Source organism: Cebus imitator, unplaced genomic scaffold, assembly GCF_001604975.1.
Source record: "Cebus imitator isolate Cc_AM_T3 unplaced genomic scaffold, Cebus_imitator-1.0 Scaffold161, whole genome shotgun sequence".
NCBI classification, from domain to species: domain Eukaryota; kingdom Metazoa; phylum Chordata; class Mammalia; order Primates; family Cebidae; genus Cebus; species Cebus imitator.
In genome coordinates this window covers 2,499,385-2,522,952 of record NW_016107476.1, presented here as the reverse complement: position 1 = coordinate 2,522,952, position 23,568 = coordinate 2,499,385, and the positions used below count along the sequence as shown (strand labels likewise).

Genomic DNA, 23,568 nt, shown 5'->3' with positions numbered 1-23,568 from the left:
ACAGTGCCAGACTCTTCTTGTTTATTTGTCAAGAAGGTAATTGCCCTAAATATGTTCTTCCATTTGTACAAGACCCAAACACTCCAAAGGACAGAAAGAAACACGGGTTCAAAAACTTCACTCTAGCTGGGCGCAATGGCTCACACCTGTAATCCCAGCACTTTGGGAGGCAGAGGTGGGCAGATCACCTGAGGTCAGGAGTTCAAGACCAGCCTGACCAACATAGAGAAATCCTGTCTCTACTAAAAATACAAAATTAGCTGGGCATGGTGACACATGCCTGTAATCCTAGCTACCAGGGAGGCTGAGGCAGGAGAATCACATGAACCCAGGAGGTGGAGGTTGTGGTCAGCCGAGATCATGCCATTGCACTCCAGTCTGGGCAATAAAAGCCAAACTCTGTCTTGGGAAAAAATAACAAACAAACAAACAAAAAAACAAACTTCACTCTAATTTCCTACAGTAGAGTAAGGGAACATGCCATACAGATAGCTTGTATTTACGAGCTAAAGGAAGGAAATCTTTGCTAATTTTCCTGGCAACAACTCTTTACTTTATGGGAATCTTCAAATTTGAGCTGCTGAAGTACTTAATTAGCAATATTATTTATAAACTTTAGGTGTGTCAGCATTCAGCATACCTCACGAATGACCCACTCTTACGCTCCTCGGACTGAGGCAGAATGGTATCATGGTTGAGACCATGAACCTGGGTGTCAGACACACCTGGGCCCAAATCGAGTACTTTAGTGATCTTTGGCAGGTCCCCTAACTGCATATGCCCCAGTTTCCTTCTCTGCAAAACGAAATAAAAGTAATTCCTGCTTTGTTGAGTTATTGAGAATATCAAACATGGAAAAATCATAAAACACTTGGCACAGGGCAGTGTGGTGGCTTGCACCTATAATCTCAACACTTAGGGAAGCTGAAGCAGGAAGACTGTTTAATGCTCAGAAGTTTGAAACCAGCCAGCCTGGACAACCCTGTCTCTACAAAAAAAAAAAAAAAAAAAACCCCAAAGAATTAGCCAGAAATGGTAGCATGTGCCTGTGGTCCCAGCTACATGAGAGGCTGAGGCAAGAGGATCGCTTGAGCTGAAGCGGTGAAGGCTGCAGTGAGCCCTGTTCATACCACTGCACTCCAGCCAGAGAGACAGAGGGAGAGCCTGTCCCTAAAACAAAGCCAAACCACAAAAGAAGCTTATCACAATGTTTGAGATGTAGCAGCCCCCAGTGAATGACAGCCATTCTTCTAGAACAGTACTACATCTACAACCAGAAGCTGCAGAGGCTGTTTTGTATGTTCACTGATCTATTTCACTGATATACGTTCACTGATATATTTTTTCAGAAGCTGTTTTATATGTTCACAGATCTGTTTCACTGATATATGTTCACTGACATATTTTTGCAGAAGCTGTTTTGTATGTTCACTGATAAATTTGTTTTGTCCACTTTTCCATCTTCTTGCTAATTCATTGCTGTTGTGAAATGAGGAAAACAGTGTCTTCCCTTGCAACATCCAAGGGTTGTTTTGAGCATGACAAAGGACAAGATACGCATGGGGACACTTGGAAAATCAAGGAGCCCAGCACAACTCCAAGTAGGGGTTGAGCACCAGACAACAGCAGGAAGCTACAGCATCTTGAGATCTTTCTGGCAGCTGCAGGAGGCCTTTGCCAAATATTCCCAAGCACCCTGCGAGGAGCTGCTCCTGAACTCTCCGGTGCTTCATAGCACAGGAACAAGCATGGCTGCAGGAGGGCACACTTCCTCCAGGCACCTGTCCTAAACAGGATGCTCGAGCACACAGTGGCTTCCTGGGAATCCCACGTCCTGTGCTGCATCTATAGTCCTGGGCCTCTATTGTTTCACAGCATGGAAGGCAAACAATAGAAATCACTATTTTTAACAACAATAAACGATTTTTTCTTATTTTATTTTTTAAATTCAGCCTCTGTAGAGACTGTCCAAAATGACTAATGCTGACTATATTGCAAGTCTATAATTATTACTGAAATTAACATTTAGTGGATGCATTTGTGTGCCACTATACCAAACACTTTGATATGCAAGTTCTCATTCTTTAAATTTATTTTTATCTTTATTTACAATTTTTAAAATTGAGATAAGGTCTCACAATGTTGCCCAGGCTGAACTCCTGGGCCCAAATGATCCTTCTGCCTTAGCCTCTCAAATAGCTGGTACTATAGGCACATGCCACCATGCCCAGCCAGGTTCTCATTTAGTCCTCATAATCAATACTACCCTTAGGCATGGGCAAGCAGAGCCCTGCCCTAACCCCATTCCTGCCTCAAAAATGTCTAAGTGTGCTCTGGTACATGGGATTGCTGGGGCCAGCAGTGCTGTCTGGATGAGGAATCTGTGCCTCCTCTTCACAGATTTCTCTAGTGATCCTCTGCATCTCTCCCATGCTGTGCAAGGGGTTGGCCAGATGCCCCAAGGAGCCCAAGAGTCATGCCAATGGAGTTTCTTGGGGCCCTGGAGCTGGCTCCATTCTAGGGGACAAGCCTACCAAGCAATCACTACCTCAGGCTGGTGTGGCATTTCTTTCCCATGATTGAAAAAGATTGAGCTGTTGACACACTGATTTGGGGTGACTCAAATTGTTTATACAGACAGGGGCCCTACAAAAAATATTTGCCCAGGGCCCCATCTACTCTAGGGATAGGCCTGCCCAAAGCAGTCATATAAGGTATGCATTCCTTGCCTACCTTACAGACAGAGAAATGCACTTGGAATCACTAACTTCCCAAAGTAACACATTAAGTAAGTAGAGGAGCGGGGAGTCAAACTCTGGAATGTCCAACCTCAAAGCCACACACTTAACTAATCTCCCAGATTTCCTTATCTGCCTCCACTAAGATATGGATATCCCAATGAGATTACCTTTCCTGTATCCAGAACTCTCTCTGATCCTGTTAATTCTCTTCTTCCCTCATGACAGAAACTGCTGATAAGTCACTATCCAGCATGCTTTCATTCAACTGCAGCTTACCTGGCTTCCCCTTGGCTGCCTCCTCCTCCCAACAGATCTTATCTCTTTCAGGAGCAACAGTGGCTCATTCCAAACACATCTGATTTGAGTCTCTTTGAGTAGAAACATTCCATAGAAGCACTGAAGTCATTCACAATAAAGTGTTAGCTCCGGCAGAAATCTACATGTTTCATTTTTATTCCTATTTGTGGAATAAAACACTTTTCTCCTCAGTAAAGGGATTCTAGGTATCCACTAGTATGAGGATCTGATTTTTGAGGGAAGTGTCCCTCGCTGCAATAGGCATGATCAGCAGGTTCGGAACAAAGTTCTTAGCATAGCTTGTAAGCATGCTGGGCAGAAGGCACGGTTTCTCCATTCCCATTCCCTGCTCTCCTAAAAAGAGATGCAGCCTGGAATCATGAAGAGAAGACTGTTCAGAGTAAGAGAGAAGGAGCTGTCACCATCAGCAGCCGTTGGAGTGAATATCCTGTCCTCCCTGAGCACTGATCTGCTTGTCAGCCCTCTCTGTCCCAGCCAAAGCTCTGTGTAGTCACAGTGAGATACCGCTTCACATCCACTAGGATGGCTGGAATAAAAAAGTCAGATAAGGCAGAGCACAGTGGCTCACGCCTATGATCCCAGCACTTTGGGAAGCAGAGGCAGGCCAATAACCTGAAATCAGGAGTTTGAGACCAGCCTGGCTAACATGGTGAAACCCCATTTCTACTAAAAATACAAAATTAGCCAGGTGTGCTGACACGTGCCTGTAATCCCAACTACTTGGGAGGCTGAGGCAGGAGAATCACTTGAACTTGGGAGGCAGAGGTTGCAGTGAGCCGAGGTTGTACCACTGCACTCCAGCCTGAGCAACATAGCCAAACTCCATCCCCCAAAAAAGTCACATAATAGCAAATGTTGCCAAGAATGTGGAGAAACTGGAACCTTCATTTGCTGCTGGTGGGAATGTAAAAGGGAGCAGCTACTTTGTAAAATAATCTAGAAGTCCTTCAGGAGGTAAGACATAGAATTTTTACATGACCCAGAAATTCCACTCCTAGGTATATACCCAAGAGTTCTGAACATATCATATGTCCACATAAAAAGTTGTATATGATGATCCATTTGATGTGTTCATGTACGCATGTGTGAGGAGTGCCACCCTCAAACCTTGTTATGACATTGGCACCTTACCCATCTGACATGAAAAAAAGAAAAAAACCTTGTATATGGATATGCATGGGGCATTATCCATAACAGCCAAAAGTTGGAAACAACCCAAATGTCCATCAGCTGGTGAGAGGAGAAACAGAATGTGAAATATCCATACAGTGAAATGGTATTTGGCCATAACAAGGAATAAAGTGCTGACACGTGCTACAACATGGGAGAGCCCTGAAAACATGCTAAGTGAAAGAAGCCATAAACCAAAGACCACATATTATAAATTCCATTCGCATGAAATATCCGGAGTAGGGAAATCTAAGAGGCAGAAAGTAGATTTTGATTTCTTAAGGCTGGGAGGTGGGGATGAAGTGGTTGAGGTGGGGAGGCAATAGCTAAAGAGTACAGGGTTTCTTTCTGAGGCAATGAAAATATTCACCATGGTAATGGCTGCACACATCAGTTACATACTAAAACCCACTGAACTGTAGACTTTAAATGGGTGACTTTTACAGCATATGAATTATCACTCAACAAAGCTATTGAAAGCTGATTGCAACAAAACGGAACATCTTAACTCCCTTACTTCAGCTAAACTGAATCCAATCCAACTCTCTGGCTGTCCAAGAATGATGAGGAATATGTTATGTTTCCTGGTTTATTTGATTCAACTTCATACACTTGTAGGGACCACGGCTAATTGCCTTCTGCTTCCTGTACTAATTCTAGTGCTGACTTTGACAAGGCGTGAGCGGTTGGGTAGGTATCATCTTCATTAATAAAGGCACCATGATAACTTCCAGGTCTGAAAACTCCCAAGTGCAGTAACACTAACCTCAGAGTGGGCCTTGTCCACCTCTTTCCCAGGCAGAGGGATGACTGACATGTTTTAATGAGGTTCACTGAAAAGAAGCCTCAACAAGTTCTATGGATATTAAAAGGCTTTTCATTTTTTATTTTTTTAGAACATTTCACAAGATGAGTGCTCCCTACACGGTGACACAATTTAGAGTTCAGCTTTACTTAGGTCATCTTTTGCTGGCGTCCATCTCTGGCCTTGAATACTTCCTTTCCATTTATTCTTTGTCATATGAAAGGACAGCATCTATGGATAGAGATCTTTCTTTTCCATCATACTTCCTATTACTGACAATTATTCATACAATGTTTGGAAAGACATACATTTGTTATTGAAGATCTTAAGATCCTGGACAAAAATACCCTTGGAATTTAGCTCCATAGCTGTACTTACATTCTCCATCTCTCCCACCCTCACTGCCATTAATTATATATTAAGGATAGTGTTTCCTTTGAAGAACACATTACAGAAGAATGAGCTGGATAGTACTCTCTTAATTACGCCAATCACAAAAGACAAAACCATGTCCAGAGTGGGTTATTTTACTTACCAAAAGGATCAACGCTGTTACATATGTGCCCATGTGGGCAGTAGTCCTCGGGACAGAGATATAGCAACTGAGTGACAGTGGCACGCCTGTGAGTGGGGAAGGAGGTCCCAGATACCCTCCAGTCTTCAACAATCAGTCTCTTTCTGTTCGAGCCCCTGGCACTGGTTCTCTCAGATGAGGTGACTTTGCTTTTCTCAGAGCTGCACAATTTCCCCAGACACTTTAGGCCAAGGAAGGAAGGCATCTTGGCATGGATTCCCAAGAAATGAAAAATAGGCAGCAGGAGCTCAAGGAGCGGAGTTTCCCCACAATTCTCTCCGTTCCCCTGGCTCCTTACTGTCTCCTTTTCTCACTGCCCAGCAAAGAAGATTAAGGGAGATGTATTTAAGTGATTACCCTCAACAGCTTAGGGCCCCATATTCTCAGTCAGATGACTAGGTGCAGAAACAGCCACTGCCAGGAACTTGAGCCTGTCAGTCTCAAGCATGAATGCATATTTGAAAATTAGATTAATATCCAGAACAAGAGAAAGAATATAGCTGCAATATCTAAGAGAATTCTCCTGCAAATACCCCTAGAATATTCAGTATCATCTGGTAAGGGTACTGAGAATAGGGGTAGGGATATATACACATATCTTACATAATCTAAAAATGTCTATCAGAAAAATCCCAGGGTAATAATTCCAAGTTCTCCAGTATTTCAGATCTCACAGGTAGGGTGGGTGGGGGACTTGATTAAAGATCCTCGGCTTCAACTCATGATAAATCCAGCTCTAGGCCATAGTAAACAATCATTTCCTTTCCATTTTCTAGAGGAGGACCCCTCGTCTTAGTACCAGGAAAATCCTTCTGCCTCATTCCACTAAGCCAATGTTTATTGTCTTAAAGTTGTTTCATGGGTTTTCTGTGATTGCAGAATCATATGATGGAGACAGAATTAATGTGTAGGTAGCTTCGGGTTTTCACAAAATTACAAGCTAGAAGGACCTTCACAGAATTAGCATATTGAAATAAAAAGGACAACCCCAGTAATCATTTACTCTTTAACATCCACACAGTAAGATGAAGTACAATATGTGACCGTTACAACCATACAAAAGTCACAAGTGAAAATGAATAAACTCATACTCCTTCTGTCATTGGGCTACTTTGTTCTAACACAAATTTCTTTTCACTAAAACCCTACAATAGAATTATAGAGCTGACAAGGCCATCAAAGGTAGTCTAGTCCAGTAGTTCCCAAATATTGCTGTGCATAAGAATCATCTGTAGGCCACATGTGGTTGCTCACGTCTGTAATCCTAGCACATTGGGAGGGTGAGGTGGGAGGATTGCTTGAGGCCCAGTTCCACATCAGCCCTGGAAACATAGCAAGACTCTGTCTCTACAGAAAAATAAATAAAAAAATAAAACATTAGCCAAGTGTGGTGTCCTGCATCTGTAGTTCCAGCTACTTGGGAGGCTGAGGCAGGAGGACTGCTTGAGCTCAGGAGTTTGAGGTTATAGTGAGCTATGATTATGCCACTGTACTCCCAGGTTACTGGGCAAGACTCTGTCTCAAAAAAAAAAATTGTAGAACTTTTGAAAAATATATTTTAAAAATTGGAGATTCTTTGTACATAGGGGTCAGGAACTTATGTTTCTAAATGTTCTCCAGATTATGCCAGCCTTTAAGATGAGGAAGGTCAGTCCCAGAGAAGATGTGACTTTCTCATGACAATGCAGAAAGCCTAGGGTGGAGCCAGGTCTTCTGACTTCCAAGCCAATAATGTGCTAGAATTGTTCTATGCCAATGGGAAGCATGGTGGGAATGGAAGAAACAGACGCTGTCTAGAGGCACTCAGACTGAGGCGGACTTGGGGAAAGCAGAAACATAGGACTTCCACCACTACCAAAGTCACATCTCAAAATTTCTGCTCCAAAATTCTGGGAATTAAGCCCAACACCAACCTCCAAAGTCTTCCTCTAAAAACAATTTACAAAGCAGGTAAAACAATCTGTCTGTGTTCTTTTCCCTGCTTGCCTATTTCGAAGAAACTTCAGATATACAATGTAAGATGTTCTATCAATGCTTTTCAAAAGGTGGGTGAAGGAGAGAAGACGACACACTGGGTGTAGTGTATACTGCTCGGATGATGGGTGCACCAACATCTCAGAAATCACCACTAAAGAATTTATCTATGTAACCAAACATCACCTGTTCCTCTAAAACTATTAAAAAAAAAAAAAAAGATATACAACTGGAAAAAAAAATTACAGGTATTGATCGACTTACCACCTATGCAACTTACGACCATTCGACTTTACGACCACAATCGCTAGCCACGACTGCTCCGCGTCTGGCAGCGCAAACGTTGCCCAGCTGGGCGTACGACAGTGTGGACCAGCTTCCGGCAGCACTACCATCTCCGCGTGCACCATTTCAACTGTACATATAGCCTACTCAACTTACGACCAAATTGTGTTATGACCGGTCCGCTGTCCCGACCGTGGTCGTAAATCAAGCACTAGCTGTACCATTCATCCATCAAAAAAAAGAATATATTTACCAAAATGTGATTTCTGGCCCAGTTTGTTTAAGAAGCATATCTCTGAGGCCCACCTCAGACCTACTAGGTTCTTCTAAAGTGTTTTCTAATAAACACTCAGTGTGGGAACCTCTGCCTTCCACTGTTAATTCTTTCTTGCTGGGTTTCCTAGAGCTCTGTTCTTTGCAAACTAAGAACCTGAGCAGCTACTTGCTTATATGTGTTTACATGATCTTTTTGTGAAATATAGATGTGTTTCTATAGAGAAACATGATGCAGCCACTTTGAGCGCAGGATCTAGAACACAGTACAGGTATTGATCGACTTACGACCTATGCAACTTACGACCATTCGACTTTACGACCACAATCGCTAGCCACAACTGCTCCGCATCTGGCAGTGCAAACGTTGCCCAGCTGGGCGTACGACAGTGCAGACCAGCTTCCGGCAGCACTACCATCTCCGCGTGCATATAGCCTACTCAATTTACGACCAAATCGTGTTACGACCGGTCTGTTGGAACCAATCGTGGTCGTAAGTCAAGCACTAGCTGTAATACACATAGAGTTCGGACAGAAAAGAGATTGTTTCCTTCAAACCCAGCATCATCCTTACCAAGAAAAAGGGTAACTAGGCCAGGTGCAGTGGCTCACACCTATATTCCCAGCACTTTGGGTGGCCGAGGCAGGCAGATCACCTGAGGTCAGGAGTTTTAAGACCAGCCTGACTAACATGGTGAAACCTCATCTCTACTAAAAATTAAAAAAAAAAAAACCTAGCTGGGTGTGGTGGTGGGCACCTGTAATCCCAGCTACCTGGAAGACTGAAGCAGGAGAATTGCTTAAACCTGGGAGTTGGAGGTTGCAGTGAGCCGAGATTGTGCCACTGCACTCCAGTCTAGGTTACAGAGCAAGACTTCACCTCAAAAAAAAAAAAAAGGATAACTATTCCATAACAAAGCCATTTTGCTTTCTTGGTCCCTAAACTCATCAAGCATTGCCCACAAAAACTATTTCCACTGCATTAACTCTGCCTCAATGCTTAGCCATTGTATCTGCAGAGCATACATAGGACACTCCTAAACTTTTTTTAAACAAGTTTACAGATCCATATATTTAGTTCAAGATGCAACTGTCTTTTAAGAGACTGTGAAAGGAAAAAATAAATTCTTTTTTTTTGAGACGGAGTTTCGCTCGTTACCCAGGCTGGAGTGCAATGGCGCGATCTGGGCTCACCGCAACCTCCGCCTCCTGGGTTCAGGCAATTCTCCTGCCTCAGCCTCCTGAGTAGCTGGGATTACAGGCATGTGCCACCATTCCCAGCTGATTTTTTGTATTTTTAGTAGAGATGGGGTTTCACCATGTTGACCAGGATGGTCTCGATCTCTTGACCTCGTGATCCACCCGCCTCAGCCTCCCAAAGTGCTGGGATTACAGGCGTGAGCCATTGCGCCCGGCCAAAAATAAATTCTTAATAATAGAATTATACATAAGAATTTTGATCTGATTTAAGAATTTTAGTTCAGGATGGAAAGTAAACTACATGTGGATCATAAAGAGGGCTGATGAGAATAACAACTGTTTGCCTGCTTTTAAAGACAACCAAACTACATATAAATGTGAGGCAGCTGACTCCATTCTCAGGCAGCGGAGATGCGAGTTCAGATGCTGGCAGTAGTGACTGCAGACCCCTGTGAACTAAGTTCTTCTCCCCAGGTGCTCAGAGCTTTTCACGTACCCTCCTCCACATGCTCAGGTTAAATACCCAGCGGAGGCCAAACCTCCAGTCTTAAAAATAGGCTTGCAGTGGTAGCTGCCTAACAGCAACCTCTTCACCAGGGAAAGCACAGCTGGGGAAGACCCTAAAGGAGCACCAGTGGATTCAGGTCTTTCATTGCTGCCTCCTGCCACAGCCCACATAAAACTACAGTTACAGCAATCACAAAGGAGTGGGTTTTCTGACCGTCTCTATGGTTCTATGATAAGCTATTACAATGTACCACATCACAGAGCTAACGATAATTACAAACGTTGAACTTCTGCCCAAGATTTTGCTGGCCTGTGTATCTTACCAGATAGGAAATTCCTGATCTTTCTAACAGCAGCTCCACTGTACCTAGTCAAGCTCTACTATGATAAATTATGAAAATGAACCATCAGTGGGAAAATTCACCAAGGGGCACCGAAGGCACCCAGCCTTTGCTCGCTGAAGGAGCTCAATAAACACCTGATGTGATGAGCCCCAGCCCGAAACCAGTCGTTTTGGGGCTACAAAGTGCTCGGGGAACAGATGCCACAATGACGGCTCTTTTTTCATCAGTCACAGTGATTCTCCGCAAATGAACACAGACTTTAACTTTGTTCTATATAATGACTTAAGTCTTTTTCTCAGACAAGTGTCCCCTCCTGGTTTAAATCATCTGCTAGGATCTACTTGTTCCTCACTAAGAAATAAAATTTTCACAGAGAGCAAATCACCACCTTACAATGTGAATATTGATGGAATTTAGTTTGCTAAGGAAATGGTCTGCAGTTAGCCTATGGCTTCTTCGGTGATAATAGGGTTACTTTTCGTTTTTGTTTGTTGTTTTTAACCAAAATGAACAAACAGAAAAAGCTCAGCACACCTTTCAGAAACACGTGCAGTTGCTCACAAGTCAGGATGATCTTTGCTGCTAAACAGAACAGATTAAGTGGGAAGGCTAGGAAAAGGGGGTACAACTGGACTTCCAGAGAGTGACAACTCGGTCCGTGTGAGGTTCTCCTGCTCAGCAGCGACTTCCCTGCTCCCAGCAAGTCCTAAAGTTCAGTCCTCTGCATGGTCAGCCCTGGGCCTCTTCTCTGCAAAGCCCAATGTTTAAGGGGTCTTACCCATCCCTCCAAAGCAGGCTGTGATTTTCTGAGCATACTGACACAGGCTCCGGTCTGGGCAGGGCTCCTCAGGAAGACCTGCTTCCTCCATCCCTCTGCAAGCAGCTGCTTCTCTTCCTGTAATGCCACTCACCCAAGACCTGCTCAAAATGGAGCAAGCAGCCAAGCACCCTCTTCCATATCTTCCCCATTAATAATTCAGACACTACATAAAATCTGCTGAGCACTCAGGATTGAGAGCACCACGGCACTCTGAGGACTGAAGCATAATTAGTTTAACAGGCATCAAGTGTCTCAGATTACTCTCTGACAACACTCTGCGTAGGCAAAGTTCCCAAAGAGCAATGAGAGGCAGGCTTGGAATGCCTTCAAGGAGGCAGGCACAGATGAAGATCAGCTGACTGGGGTCACAGAATTCCTCTGCACTCAAACTCCATAGGGTAGACAAGACTCTCCAGTGAATCTCCTCCATAGAATCAGGGCACTAAGTTGCTGCCCACACATCACAATCCACCAGGCTGCATGCAGTCTTTGTCAGCAGCCAAACCTTCTCTATGCCTGCGACACATCTCTTCATCCTTCTCATGCTTCCTTTGCTTTTCCTGAAATTCCTCAACCTCCTTCCCATTAGAACTTTCCAAAAATCCGCCTGTGCTTAAAAATGCAGCTCAAACACTACCTCCTCCATACAGGTTTCCAGAATCACTCTGGCTAGAATCAATTTCTTCCGATCTTGTTCCCCAAATAGTAGCTCTCCCATGGTATTTGTAAACCTGCCTTGCAATAAGGTTACCCATAGACTATCTTATTTCCCTTGCCAGCTGCTGAAGTGCAGGAGTCTTGCCTTTGTCACACTGTTTCTTCCGCATGAGGCTCTGTACATACTTGTACTCAATGCCTTGTAAAAAATGTTTGGTAATTCTCTCTAAGAAGTCACTGTGAAGACTGGGAGTGGTGGCTCATGTCTGTAATCCCAGCACTTTGGGAGGCTGAGGCAGGCGGATCACGAGGTCAGGAGATCAAGACCATCCAGGCCAACATGGTGGAACCCCATCTCTGCTAAAAATACAAAAAAATTAGCTGGGTGTGGTGGCGCACACCTGTTGTCCCAGCTACTCGGGAGGCCTAGGCAAGAGAATTGCTTGAACCCAGGAGGCAGAGATTGCAGTTAGCTGAGGTTGCGCCACTGCACTACAGCCTGGGCAACAGTGCGAAACTCCAAAAAAAAAAAAAAAAAAAAAAAAAAAAAAAAAAAAAAAAAAAAAAAAAAAAAAAAGAAAAGAAAGAAAGAAAAAAGAAGTCACTGTGAAATATGAGTAGCCAATACTCAAAAAGGCAGGTATCAAAGACAAAACACCCTCTGGCCATTATTAACGCTCTGCTAAAAGGGGAAAAGTTGCACATTCTATACCATGTTGTCTGAGAACTTCTATACCACATGTACAGCTGCAAGATATAATTCTCCTCCTCCTGGTTTGAGCTTAGCTAAGAGCCACTGAACTGGAAGGCACTAAGTGGCAGGCACATGCCGGAGAGGCCCTGGCCAGCCATGGCTATAGGAAGCTGTCCCAGTGGTTGGTAATTAGGAGACAGGCTGTCCTTGCTGGTGGGATAAATGGCTGAGCGTAGAACCAGAAACCCCAGCGTCAGCGCTTCTCTGTACCTCCCCTGACGGAGGTGCTGACCCTGAAGCAGGTGCGTGGTGCCTGCCTGCTCCAGCTTCCCCGCCATGGCTCTCCCAGGAGGAAAAACGCAGAGGGAAGCGTTTCGAATGGCACCATTTAAAGTATTTATAATTCGTCTCTCTCAACACTGAAAAGCTCTGACTCACTCTGGCAAACCTCATGTTCACTGTCAATTTACTAGGAAATCTCCAGTATCCCAGATAACCTATTTTCTGACTATGCTGTAATCAGGGCTTCTCGCTCACTGGCTTCCTTTTTTGAGATCTTTCACCTGTGGCCTTCAGCTTTAACTTTACAGAACTCCTGGAGTTTATGGTCACAAGGCATATGCAAGCAAGACAAGGAACAGAACAGGAGACTGGGTCAAAATCAGTGCAGGCCCTTCGCCAACCTTTGAGTCACAGAGCTAACTAAAACATTCATTAAGTGCCTACAGTAGGATGGGCCAGGTGTCAGCAGCCTTCACGGTGAATAATGCAGGGGCCCGCCAAGAGCACACGCATTAGCAGAAGACCAAGCCTGGATGTGCCTAACTACAGGGCAACTTGGCAAATACCATGCCAGTGTATTGTTATAGCAGTAAAAGTCTGGGGGTTTGGCTTAGAGTTTGGGGATATGGTTAATGACCCCTTTTAATTTTCTGTCTTTTTAAATTTTTTTAATGTTTCTTTTTTTTTTTTGTTTTTTTGGAGACAGAGTCTCACTTTGTCACCCAGGCTGGAGTGCAGTGGCACAATCTTGGCTCACTGCAACCTCCGTCTCCTGGGTTCAGACAATTCTCCTGCCTCAGCCTCTTGAGTAGCTAGGATCACAGGTGTGTACCAACATGCCTGGCTAATTTTTGTATTTTTAGTAGAAATGGGGTTTCACCATGTTGGCCAGGCTGGTCTCAAACTCCTGGCCTCAGGTGATCCGCCTGCCTCAGCCTCCCAAAGTGCTGGGATTACAGGCACGAGCCACAGCCTAAAGTTTCTTTCTTAATAAAAGAAAATATTCCAGAACAGAGATACGGCATATGTTTCACATTTTACGTGAACAACTTGATGTATCTCTGTTGCATTCCCAACGATGCCACACACACACACAAGGCTTTCCTTCTGTGGAGTCCGCAAGGGTTGTGTCAATTGTGTTCCCTTGCATTCCCTCAATGCTACACTCTGATTTTTTCAAAGTGCATGAGAGGGAAAGATTACGTCAACCTGGTGCTTGTAGGATTGTGAAGAATGTGGCGTCCCATCTGGGCCTTGAGGACAAACTAAGGAAATAAGGAGGTTACGGGAGGGCAGAAAAGAACATTCCAAACAGAGGATGCTCCAGAAGAAAGCTTCACTCAGATCACACAAGTTGATGGGAAGGAGGTCAAAGGACATGGATAAGCCCTTAGAAAGAAAATCCAATCCCTCCACATGTAAACAACTCTATTTAGAGAGATAACACCGCATGACCTTTGAGCAGGCACAAAGCAAGCCTTAAAAAGCACACTCAATTGCCATTCTTTCTTTAGAGTGCCAGAATTCTGGGAAAACTGCTGGCACCAATCCACAAATACATTTCACACTGATTTAACATTAACAGCCTCTCTCAGTGCTTGTTTTGTCCAAGTAGTTAAAACCACAAATTTGTTAATCACAGCAGAAGTCCTGCGAGGTGGAGCCCCCACATCTCAGACTGAGAAACTGAGACCCAGGAGGGTACTGCTTTTCTCTGCATTAAATCCACAGTCAAAACTAGATGTTTGAAAAGAACCTAAACACACCAAAGGCGAATCCCGGGCCTTAATAGGGATAAAAGATGCCTTTGGCTATTTTGAAGTTCACAGCTATAGAAGGTTTTAGAATACAGTCTTTTAAATGTGCTACAGAGAGACAATACCTTTTCTAACAATGGAGAACTTTCTGCTGTCTTTCCATAATGTGGGCAAATCAGGTGATCTTTCTCCTGAATCCTTTATCTAGAAGGGTCAATTTATTGGATACAAAATTGGCAGTCTCTGATATGAAAATGCTTTCAGGCAGAATCATTGTCCAGGCATCACTTAATCTATTGGCTGACGATAGATAGGGTATGCCTATATTGTGTATACCCACAACATAATTTTCTGCAGTATGGAGAGAGAATTCTGGAATATATGCATATATGTAATTTTATTCTTTAAGACTTTTAAATACATATGTTTTTAAATATACATAACAGTGATAGAGCACAAGTTTATTATTTACCAATAATTAACATACATATGTATTATGCATTTTTTTCTTTTTCACTGCTAGGGATGCAAAATCAATAGAGTTTGGAGACCAGGGATTATTCTACCAAAATAAGTCACAAAGAAACTAATCAGAACTCAACCAGAGGTAAGTAGTAATTTTTTACTCAATAATAGATGAAACCAAAGTTAAAAGTAAAAAATGAACAACAACATTGTCAGTAAATGTGTAGACTCTGGGGGTAAGAATACCTAGTTCAAATCTTGGTTTTGCTACTTGCTACCAACCAACCTCAGGTGAGTTCTTATTGAAGCTTGGTTATTTCATCTGTAAAACAGATATCTCCCTCATGTATATATAGGAGGAGCTCCATAAATGTAAATCCAGAGGTTGCAAATTAAACTAGGACTGAGAGTAGAATTTTTTTTTTTAATGGTGGCAGTAGGTTGGTCCTGAGATAACTGTGAATGGTAGGATATATATAAAGTAAATTATATCTAATTTTATAAAGAGAGGAGCTACTACTCAGATCCAAGCAGTTATTGCTGTTTTAGAATGCAAGCCACCCAGGTATTGCCAGATGTTCACATTTTTCTAGGAAATTTCCCAAGTTTCAAACATTTGCAACTCACAAAAAGAAAAAAGCACCACTGTCCACATCTCTACTCCCCAACACAACAGAACAAAATATGTTCACAGGCCTACCATGCCCTTTAGGCTATCAGTCTGGGATTCACATATTAGTTATCATAAAGACTGTGATATAAACCCTCCTACTCACCAAGCTTAAACCAAATAGTTGTGATTTATTTTGGGTACAGGGGAAGGCAGCAGGGTGCAAGATTTTTAGAAGCATTTGAAGTTTCCACAGAGAAAATTTATACCTAAAATTTCTAAAATCAGATTTTAATCTGCTATGAACCACTGCAAAAGTGACCATGTATTCCCAAACAACTGAGTGTATGATATTAACTAGTAGCACTTCCAAAGCAAATGTTTCCTGATCACAAATACAAGAGCATGTCTGCTCCTCTTCCTATTATATTATTTTGTTTATTCCTATGCATACAGTCTTTTCTCTTTAACCACTAGTAGGATACTATAACACATTTTACTCTGCAATTTTTCCACTTGAATTAATTTTGTTTCTTTATTAAATTAAGATATAATTTACTTACAGTAAAAAGTATAGATATTAAGTATACAATTTGATGAGTTTTAACAAATGCATTCACCTATGAAAACCACACGTCTGTCAAGATACAGAACACTTCCAATACTGCAGAAAGTTCCCCTGTGGTCCTTCCCAGTCAATCCCTGCCCTCACACCATAGCTGTTCCCATTTCTATCACTTTTTGCACATTCCAGAACTTCATATAAATAGAGCCATCCAATATTTACCCGTTCACCCCAGCTTCTTTCACTCAGCATGTTTTTGAGATTCATCCATATTCCCCCATTGAGTTTTACCTCTAGCATGTAACCCCATGCAAAAATCGTCACTTCTCTCCAATGTGTTAGAAATCATTGTCTAGGTGCTATTACCTTGCAGTAAACATCTATTCCATGAGCTTTTGGAAACGAGAACCAATGCAATTTCCACCTTTGGAATCCCAAAGCATGCCAGTGTTGACACCATGTCATTGATTGGGATGGGCCAAGGTTTGGGGTACTTCCAGGTGGGCAGTACTAGGGGATGGGCAGACTTCAGGTTGCACCAAATTGAAAGGGGGCAGTGCTTGGGTGAGGGAATCCATTGGAAGAACTGTTTCTACAAATACTGAATAAAAAATTGTGGGGAAGTAGTCAATTATGCATCAGTGTTTGAGAGGAGAAAGAAAGGAAAGAACACTCAGCCTAGGTTGAGGTGGGAGGAGAGATAGATAGGTTTGATGACCAAGGGACAAGTGGAGTGAGACAGGGATATCAGTAGATAAGGAAAACAAGATAGCTCTAAGATCATATCACAAATAGAAAATACCCCACTGGGCCATTCCTTTCTTACATCGATTCATATTCCCAGCCATACTGAGGATGGGCACTGTTTATAGGAGATGGCCCCGATAGACAAATGGTCAGAAGAAAAAGGACATAGGTGCTTGATAAAGAGGAAATTAACCTTTCTTTTATTTAGTTTTTAACAGATGGGGACTTGCTATGTTGTCCAGACTGGACTCTGATTCTAGGCTCACAGAATCCCCCCACCTAAGCCTCCTAGGTAGCTAGGACTACAGGTACACACTGCCATGACTAGCTTGAAATTGAACTTCAATGTAAGGAGAGGCATCAAAAAGAATCCCAAAGATTAGAGACTGACTGCAAAAAAGTAGAGCCATGTAGGTAAGAAACACAGGAAAGATAATGAGCTTGGTGGTAACAATGAGTTAAGTTCAGATGCAATAATAAGCTCAAGAGGTCATCAGAGCATCCATGCTGTGGTGTCCAGCAGGCAGCTGAAAATGCTGCTCTAGGTCTCAGGGGAAGTCAGAGTAGGAGGGATAGCTTTTGCAGTATCCATCCACCCAGAGGTGAGAGCTGAGCCACAGGCATGGATGAAAGAGAAAAGGAATCAATGAACTGTCAACTTCTTAAAAGCAAAGCTAGTCTCCCTCATTTCTATGTCTGTTTTGGAAGAACTGCTTTCCCAAATACTTATGAACTTTGGACCTTAAAATGAATCTTTCATTTAGGTTATCTTGGAAAAAATATTCAAACTGCCCATCTAGGCTCAAATTTATTCAAATTGACCCTGTGCACATAAATGCTTGAGTCTCTTAGCTCATTGCATTAACTAAACAATCAAACTCAGCAGTACTTCCTAGCATCCTAATTAGAGACATGTACATTTTATTGATTAAAATTTCCAGTAACACCTCATAATGCTATTACTTACCCTGGCAAGGAAAGGGAGAGAAGCAGTTTGAAAACAAAACAAAACAAACACCACTCACAGAAGGCTTCCAGTCATCCTTGGATACCACAGAGAATTTGAAAATTCAGTAATTAAACTCACCTAAGAGGAAACAGATTTGCAGAAAAGAGATGCAGAAAATATTGGATTCCAGAGAATATCACCCCTTTCATAATCCATTTTATGATTATAAACATGCAATTGATAGTAAAAACGTGCACAGAAAAATCTGAAATGTGGCATAGACCATGATCTGCATCAATCAGCATTTATTGATCATTTCTTTTTGCACAGCCCTGAAATAGGTATGAAACAGGGGAACAAACTGCTTTGCTTTTCATTTTCTGATGGAAACTAATGTACTCTTTAAAGCTTCCAACACAGGAATTTTCAAGACAAAGCAAACAAAAATAGCCTGCCCCAGGATGAAGTGGGTGGTGGATATCTTCAATAGGACAGATGGATCATTTGGAGCTCCGTGTGTGTGTTGTGGCAGGAGGGAAGGGGGGTCTGGGGTTATTTATTTATTTTAGGGGAGGAGAGAATGGCTTGGCACAATTAATTTTTAAACTCACATTGGCATATGGTGCAGCAGGGAGGAAAAGGCAGCCTCAAAATAGAGAACAGAGCAAATGGTAATGCCTAAAAATGTAAAAGGCTAGGAGAAGAGCTTTTTAAGGATAAAAATCATAAATGGTTTCAAATCACCATGTTAGAGTGTAAGAAAAAGCTCTTAACATCCTTGAAGGACCACGGAAGAGACTGCAGAACTCATGAACTGGATGGAACAACGTAGGCTAAAGAATGCAGGCCAAAGGAAATATCACGCAAGGTTCCTTGACCAACCCCCATTCCTGCTTTCATTCAGATCCTTCCCAAAGTGCTGTTCCAGTTCTCCTTCAGGTTTATCCCTCTGAGATGCCTTCTAAATTTGCCCGTCTCTAAATTGCTAATTCACCCCTAAAATTTCAAACTTGCTTTACAATTCCCTGAAATTATGTCAGATCAACTCAGTGATTGTTTCTGCCATTTCAATTTTTCTGATATGGAAATAAGATGCATACATTACAGAAAATTTAGAAAACACTGAAATCTACTGAGAAATGGAAATACAATCCCTCTATCCAGAAACCACTATTAATTCTTCAGCCGATTTTCTTTTTTTGTTTTTTGTTTGTTTCAGACAGGGTCTTGCTCCATCACCCAAAAGTGCAGTGACAGATATGGCTCACTGCAACCTCTGCCTCCCAGGCTCAAGCAATCCTCCCATGTAGCCTCCCAAGTAGCTGAGACTACAGGCATGTGCCACCATGCCAGGCTAATTTTTGTGTTTTCTGTAGAGATGGAGTTTCACCATATTACCCAAGCTGGTCTTGAACTCCTGGGCTCAAGCAATCAGAAGTTCAAGTCAATCTCGAAGTGTTGGAATTATAGGCATAAGCCACCATGCCCAACCTTTCCACAGATTTTCTTTCCATTTTTTTCCCATGAATTTTTAATGGAATTCAGATCATATTACATATGTAATTTGTAACTCTGAGTTTTTGAAATTTCCCCCCATTTATTCAAATCTATTGTAATATTTTTAATGTTAAATTTTTTTATTGAAATATATATCTTACCTACAAATTCACAAATCTCCGGTATATGACTCTGAATTTTTACATGTGTGTACAACCATGTAACCACTTTCCAGGCCAGATCAAGATCTAGAGCATACATAACACCCCAGAAGCTTTCCTTATACCCTTTTCCAGTCAATACTGCATCCTATCCCTCCAGATAGCTACTATACAGACTTAATCATGAAAGATTAGTTTTGCTAGTTTTGAACTTCATGGATGATTCGTGTGACAGTATGTTCTCTTCCATGTTTAGCTCTTTTTGCTCAACATAATGCCTATGTGATTTGTCCATGCAGTTGTGTGTATCTGTAGCTTATTCTTTTTTATTTCTGGGTAATACTCCATTGGAAGAATATACCACAATTCATTTATTCATTTTCTTGTTTGGGGACATCTGGGTTTTTCCAGTTTGGGGCCACTATGGCTAAAGCTGCTATGAATATCACTGTATGTGTCCATTGGTGGATATTCATGCTATAGATATATAGTGCCTATGTATGTTTACACACACACACATAGATGTATCATACAGGGATATATAGATATATAGAAGATGCATGTTTCACTTCTGAAGGTGCTGCCAAACACTTTTCCAAAATGAGTTGTTCAGTTTATACTCTCACCAGCAATGTAGGAGAATTTCAGTTGTTTCACATCCTTGACAATACTTAGTATTGTCAGTCCTTTTAATTTTACCCATTCTGATAGACATAAAACTTTGTAAATAAAGTTTTACTGAAATGGTGTCATGGCTGGGCGCGGTGACTCATGCCTGTAATCCCAACACTTTGGGAGGCTGAGGTGGGCAGATCACCTGAAGTCAAGAGTTCAACATCAGCCTGACCAACATGGAGTAAAGCCCATCTCTACTAAGATTACAAAGTTAGTTTGGTGTCGTGGCAGGCTCCTGTAATCCCAGCTACTCAGGAGGCTAAGGCAAGGGAATCACTTGAACCTGGGAGGCAGAGGTTGAGGTGAGCTGAGATCACACCATTGCACTCCAGCCTGGGCAACAAGAGTAAAACTCCATCTCAAAACAAAACAAACAACAACAACAGCAACAAAAACACCTTTCCACGAACACCACACTGCCATTCAAATTTTCTTGTAATCATTTTTGATAATAATTAAAGCATCTTTACCACATTAATTTGTATAGCAATGTTAATCCAAAACCCTTACTATGATATGCAGTAACAGGCAGTCCCTTGTTCATGTCTTCAACCTTATCTCTGAAGCCTTCCTCCTCATTCACTATGCTGCAGCCACAGTGGCCATCATTCATTCCACATGTCACATACCTCAGACACACTCTTCCCTCTGCAGGCAGTCTCTATGGCTCCCATCACCACTACACACACTCCTATTTATCAGCCAGGCCTCAGCTTCAGTGTCACCTCCTTAAAGAGGCCCTTCTGGATGCCCCAACTAAATTAGAGATTCTCTTATTATCCTATATATTTTCTCATGTGATTATAATTATGTGATTGTCTGTACATTGCCTGACTTCCCAAAAGTCTGTAAGGAGCATCACATGAGTAGGGGTCATATTGATTATATGACCAATTATTTGGACACAATGATGGGTTTCAATAGGTATTCAATTACTGATCTGAATCTTTTTTGTTTTCATTAAAGATGAAATCCCTAGAGTGGCTTAAAAAAAAAAAAGACTATTGAGAAGAGAGACATTAAAGGCAAAAATTCAGGCAAATGTAATTGGAGGGAAAAAAAGTAGGGGGAAGCAGGTTATCTGGTTAGCAAACTAGAGTTTAAGAGGGACCATCTGGGCCCAGCATGGTGGCTTATGCCTGTAATCCCAGAACTTTGGGAGGTCAAGGCAGGCGGATCACTTGAGGTCAAGAATTCAAGACCAACTGGCCAACATGGTAAAATCCCATCTATACTAAAAACACAAAAATAAGCCAGGCATGGTGGCACACTCCTGTAGTCCCAGCTACTCAGAAGGCTGAGGCACCAGAATTGATCCCAGGAGGAGGAGGTTGCAGTGAGCCGAGATCATACCACTACATTCCGGTAGGATCATAGAGCAAGACTGTGTCACACACACAAAAATAAAATAAAGTAAAAACAAGAGGGAACTTTTGTACACACCTTTGGTCTCAATTCCTAAGAATCAGTTTAGTAGTTACTATTTTAAGTGTACATGGTAACTGTAAAAATGTGTCATATTCTCAGCCACTTGGTGTTGAGGGAATCAGAAGGTAGTGAGAACATAAGTTCTACGATCAGAGTTGGGTTCAAGCTCTGGCTCCACTATTACCAAGAAGTTGGACAAAATACTTTTGTAAGTGACAGTTTCCTCATCTCTTTCACAGAATTGTTGAGGCAATTAAATGAGATTTAAATGAGATAGTATGATATGTAAAGACTGAGCTCAGTGCCTGTCACAGAGTAAGGACTCAAAAAATCTGAGCTATCTTAACAATTCTTAACATTACTGTGGAAGTGAAGAAAGGACACTGTTAAACCTTCAAAATCAGAAATTTATAAGAATGCTCTGAGAGTCATGCAGAGACTAGAAAAAAAATTCTTCTTCATAAAGATGGAAAATCTTTAAAAATGGAAGTTTATAGGAAGCTGGATCTCAGGTAGTTTCTGCCCCGAATTCCCAACCTACTCCTTCTCCTTAGAACCTTTCTTGGCTCTTTTGCTATCTGAACACATGGCTCTTTCCATGGCTGTTGTATAATGGTAGAAAGTCCTCTTTATCTGCGTGGTTATAACCAGATGCTCCCTATGTCCCGAAATGGAACATCTTGGCCATCCCTATGTCCCAGATGTTCCCTATTTCCCATTCACTCTATGTAGCCAAGTATCCACAATCACTGAAGAACTGTCGTCATTGGGTAGAAAGCACAATGTTGATGACTTCCAAGCTGAAACCTACATTGCAATAAGATGACAGTATGGACCAGCTGATATGGTTTGGCTGTGTCCCCACCCAAATCTCATCTTGAATTGTAGCTCTCATAAATCCCCACATTTCATCGGAAAGACCTGGTGGGAGGTAAATCATGGGGTGGGTTTTCCCATGCTGTTCTCGTGATAGTGAATAAGTCTCACAAGATCCAATGGTTTTATAGAGGGCAGTTCCCCTGAACACGCTCTCTTGCCTGCCGCCATGTAAGAGGTGACTTTGCCCCTCCTTCGCCTTCTGCCATGACTGTGAGACCTCCCAAGCCATGTGGAAATCTAAGTCCATTAAACCTCTTTCCTTTATAAATTATTCAGTCTCGGTTATGTCCTTATAGCAGCATGAGAACAGACTAATACACCAGCCACTAGCCTTCACATGTATTTACATATGTAACTTGTGTCATGCTTACAAGGACCTTACACATTAGCTAAGATGTACTAGTTTCCTGAGGCTGCTATAACAAAGTATCAGAGACTAGGTGGCTTAAACAACAGAAACTGTCTCACAGTTCTGGAGACTAGTAATTCAAAGTCAAAGCATCTGCAGAGTCAATTCCTTCTGAGGGCTGTGAGGGAGAATCTGGTCCATTCCTCCCTGCTACTCTCTGGTAGGCTCAGGCCTTTCTTGGTTTGAAGATGGTTTTCCTTGTGTCTTCACACCATTTGCTACCTCTGCATGTCCATCTCCGCATCCAAATTTCCCTTTTTTATAAGGACACCTTACATTAGGTTAGAGCCTACCCTAATGACCTCGTCCTAACTTGATCATCTGTTAAGGTGATCCAAATAAGGTCACAGTCACAGGTACTGACAATTAGGACTTCAACATCTTTTGTGGGGACAAAATTCAATGCATAACCAGAAGAAAGGAAATTACCTGACATCGGGGCAAGATAACTTCTAAAGAAAAGAAGGAAACACAATTTGTATAAAAACAAATGAAAAGAAAATGTGGCCAGTGTGGTGGCTCACACCTGTAATCCTAGCACTTTGGGAGGCTGAGGCCAGTGGATCACGAAGTCAGGAGGTCAAGACCATCCTGGCCAACATGGTGAAACCCTGTCTCTACTAAAAATACAAAAATTAGCTGGGTATGGTGGTACACACCTCTAATTCCAGCTATTTGGGAGGCTGAGGCAGGAGAATGGCTTAAACCTGGGAGGTGGAGATCACAGTGAACCAAGATTGTGCCACTGAGCTCCAGCCTGGGCGACAGAGCAAGACTCCGTC

General features: G+C 42.3%; 1 protein-coding gene and 1 pseudogene across 21 annotated transcripts in view; one reads left to right on the top strand and one right to left on the bottom strand.

The window, feature by feature from the left end:
* Positions 1-23,568, bottom strand: part of ABLIM1 (actin binding LIM protein 1) — a 344,682-nt gene that overhangs the window by 228,879 nt on the left and 92,235 nt on the right. For 8 of the 21 annotated variants that reach the window (XM_037743977.1, XM_037743986.1, XM_037743982.1 and 5 more), the window contains exon 1: positions 5,570-5,921. The exons of 9 other annotated variants lie outside the window; for them this stretch is intronic. In XM_037743977.1, coding sequence (XP_037599905.1) covers positions 5,570-5,813 — 244 coding nt within the window. In that variant the 5' untranslated portion in view covers positions 5,814-5,921. Of the gene's footprint in view, positions 1-5,569; positions 5,922-10,969; positions 11,213-17,875; positions 17,894-23,568 lie in introns of those variants that run through there. 4 more of the 21 variants (XM_017543822.2, XM_037743980.1, XM_017543854.2 and 1 more) reach the window with 4 other exon arrangements.
* LOC119473477 lies at positions 4,083-4,200 on the top strand (annotated as a pseudogene).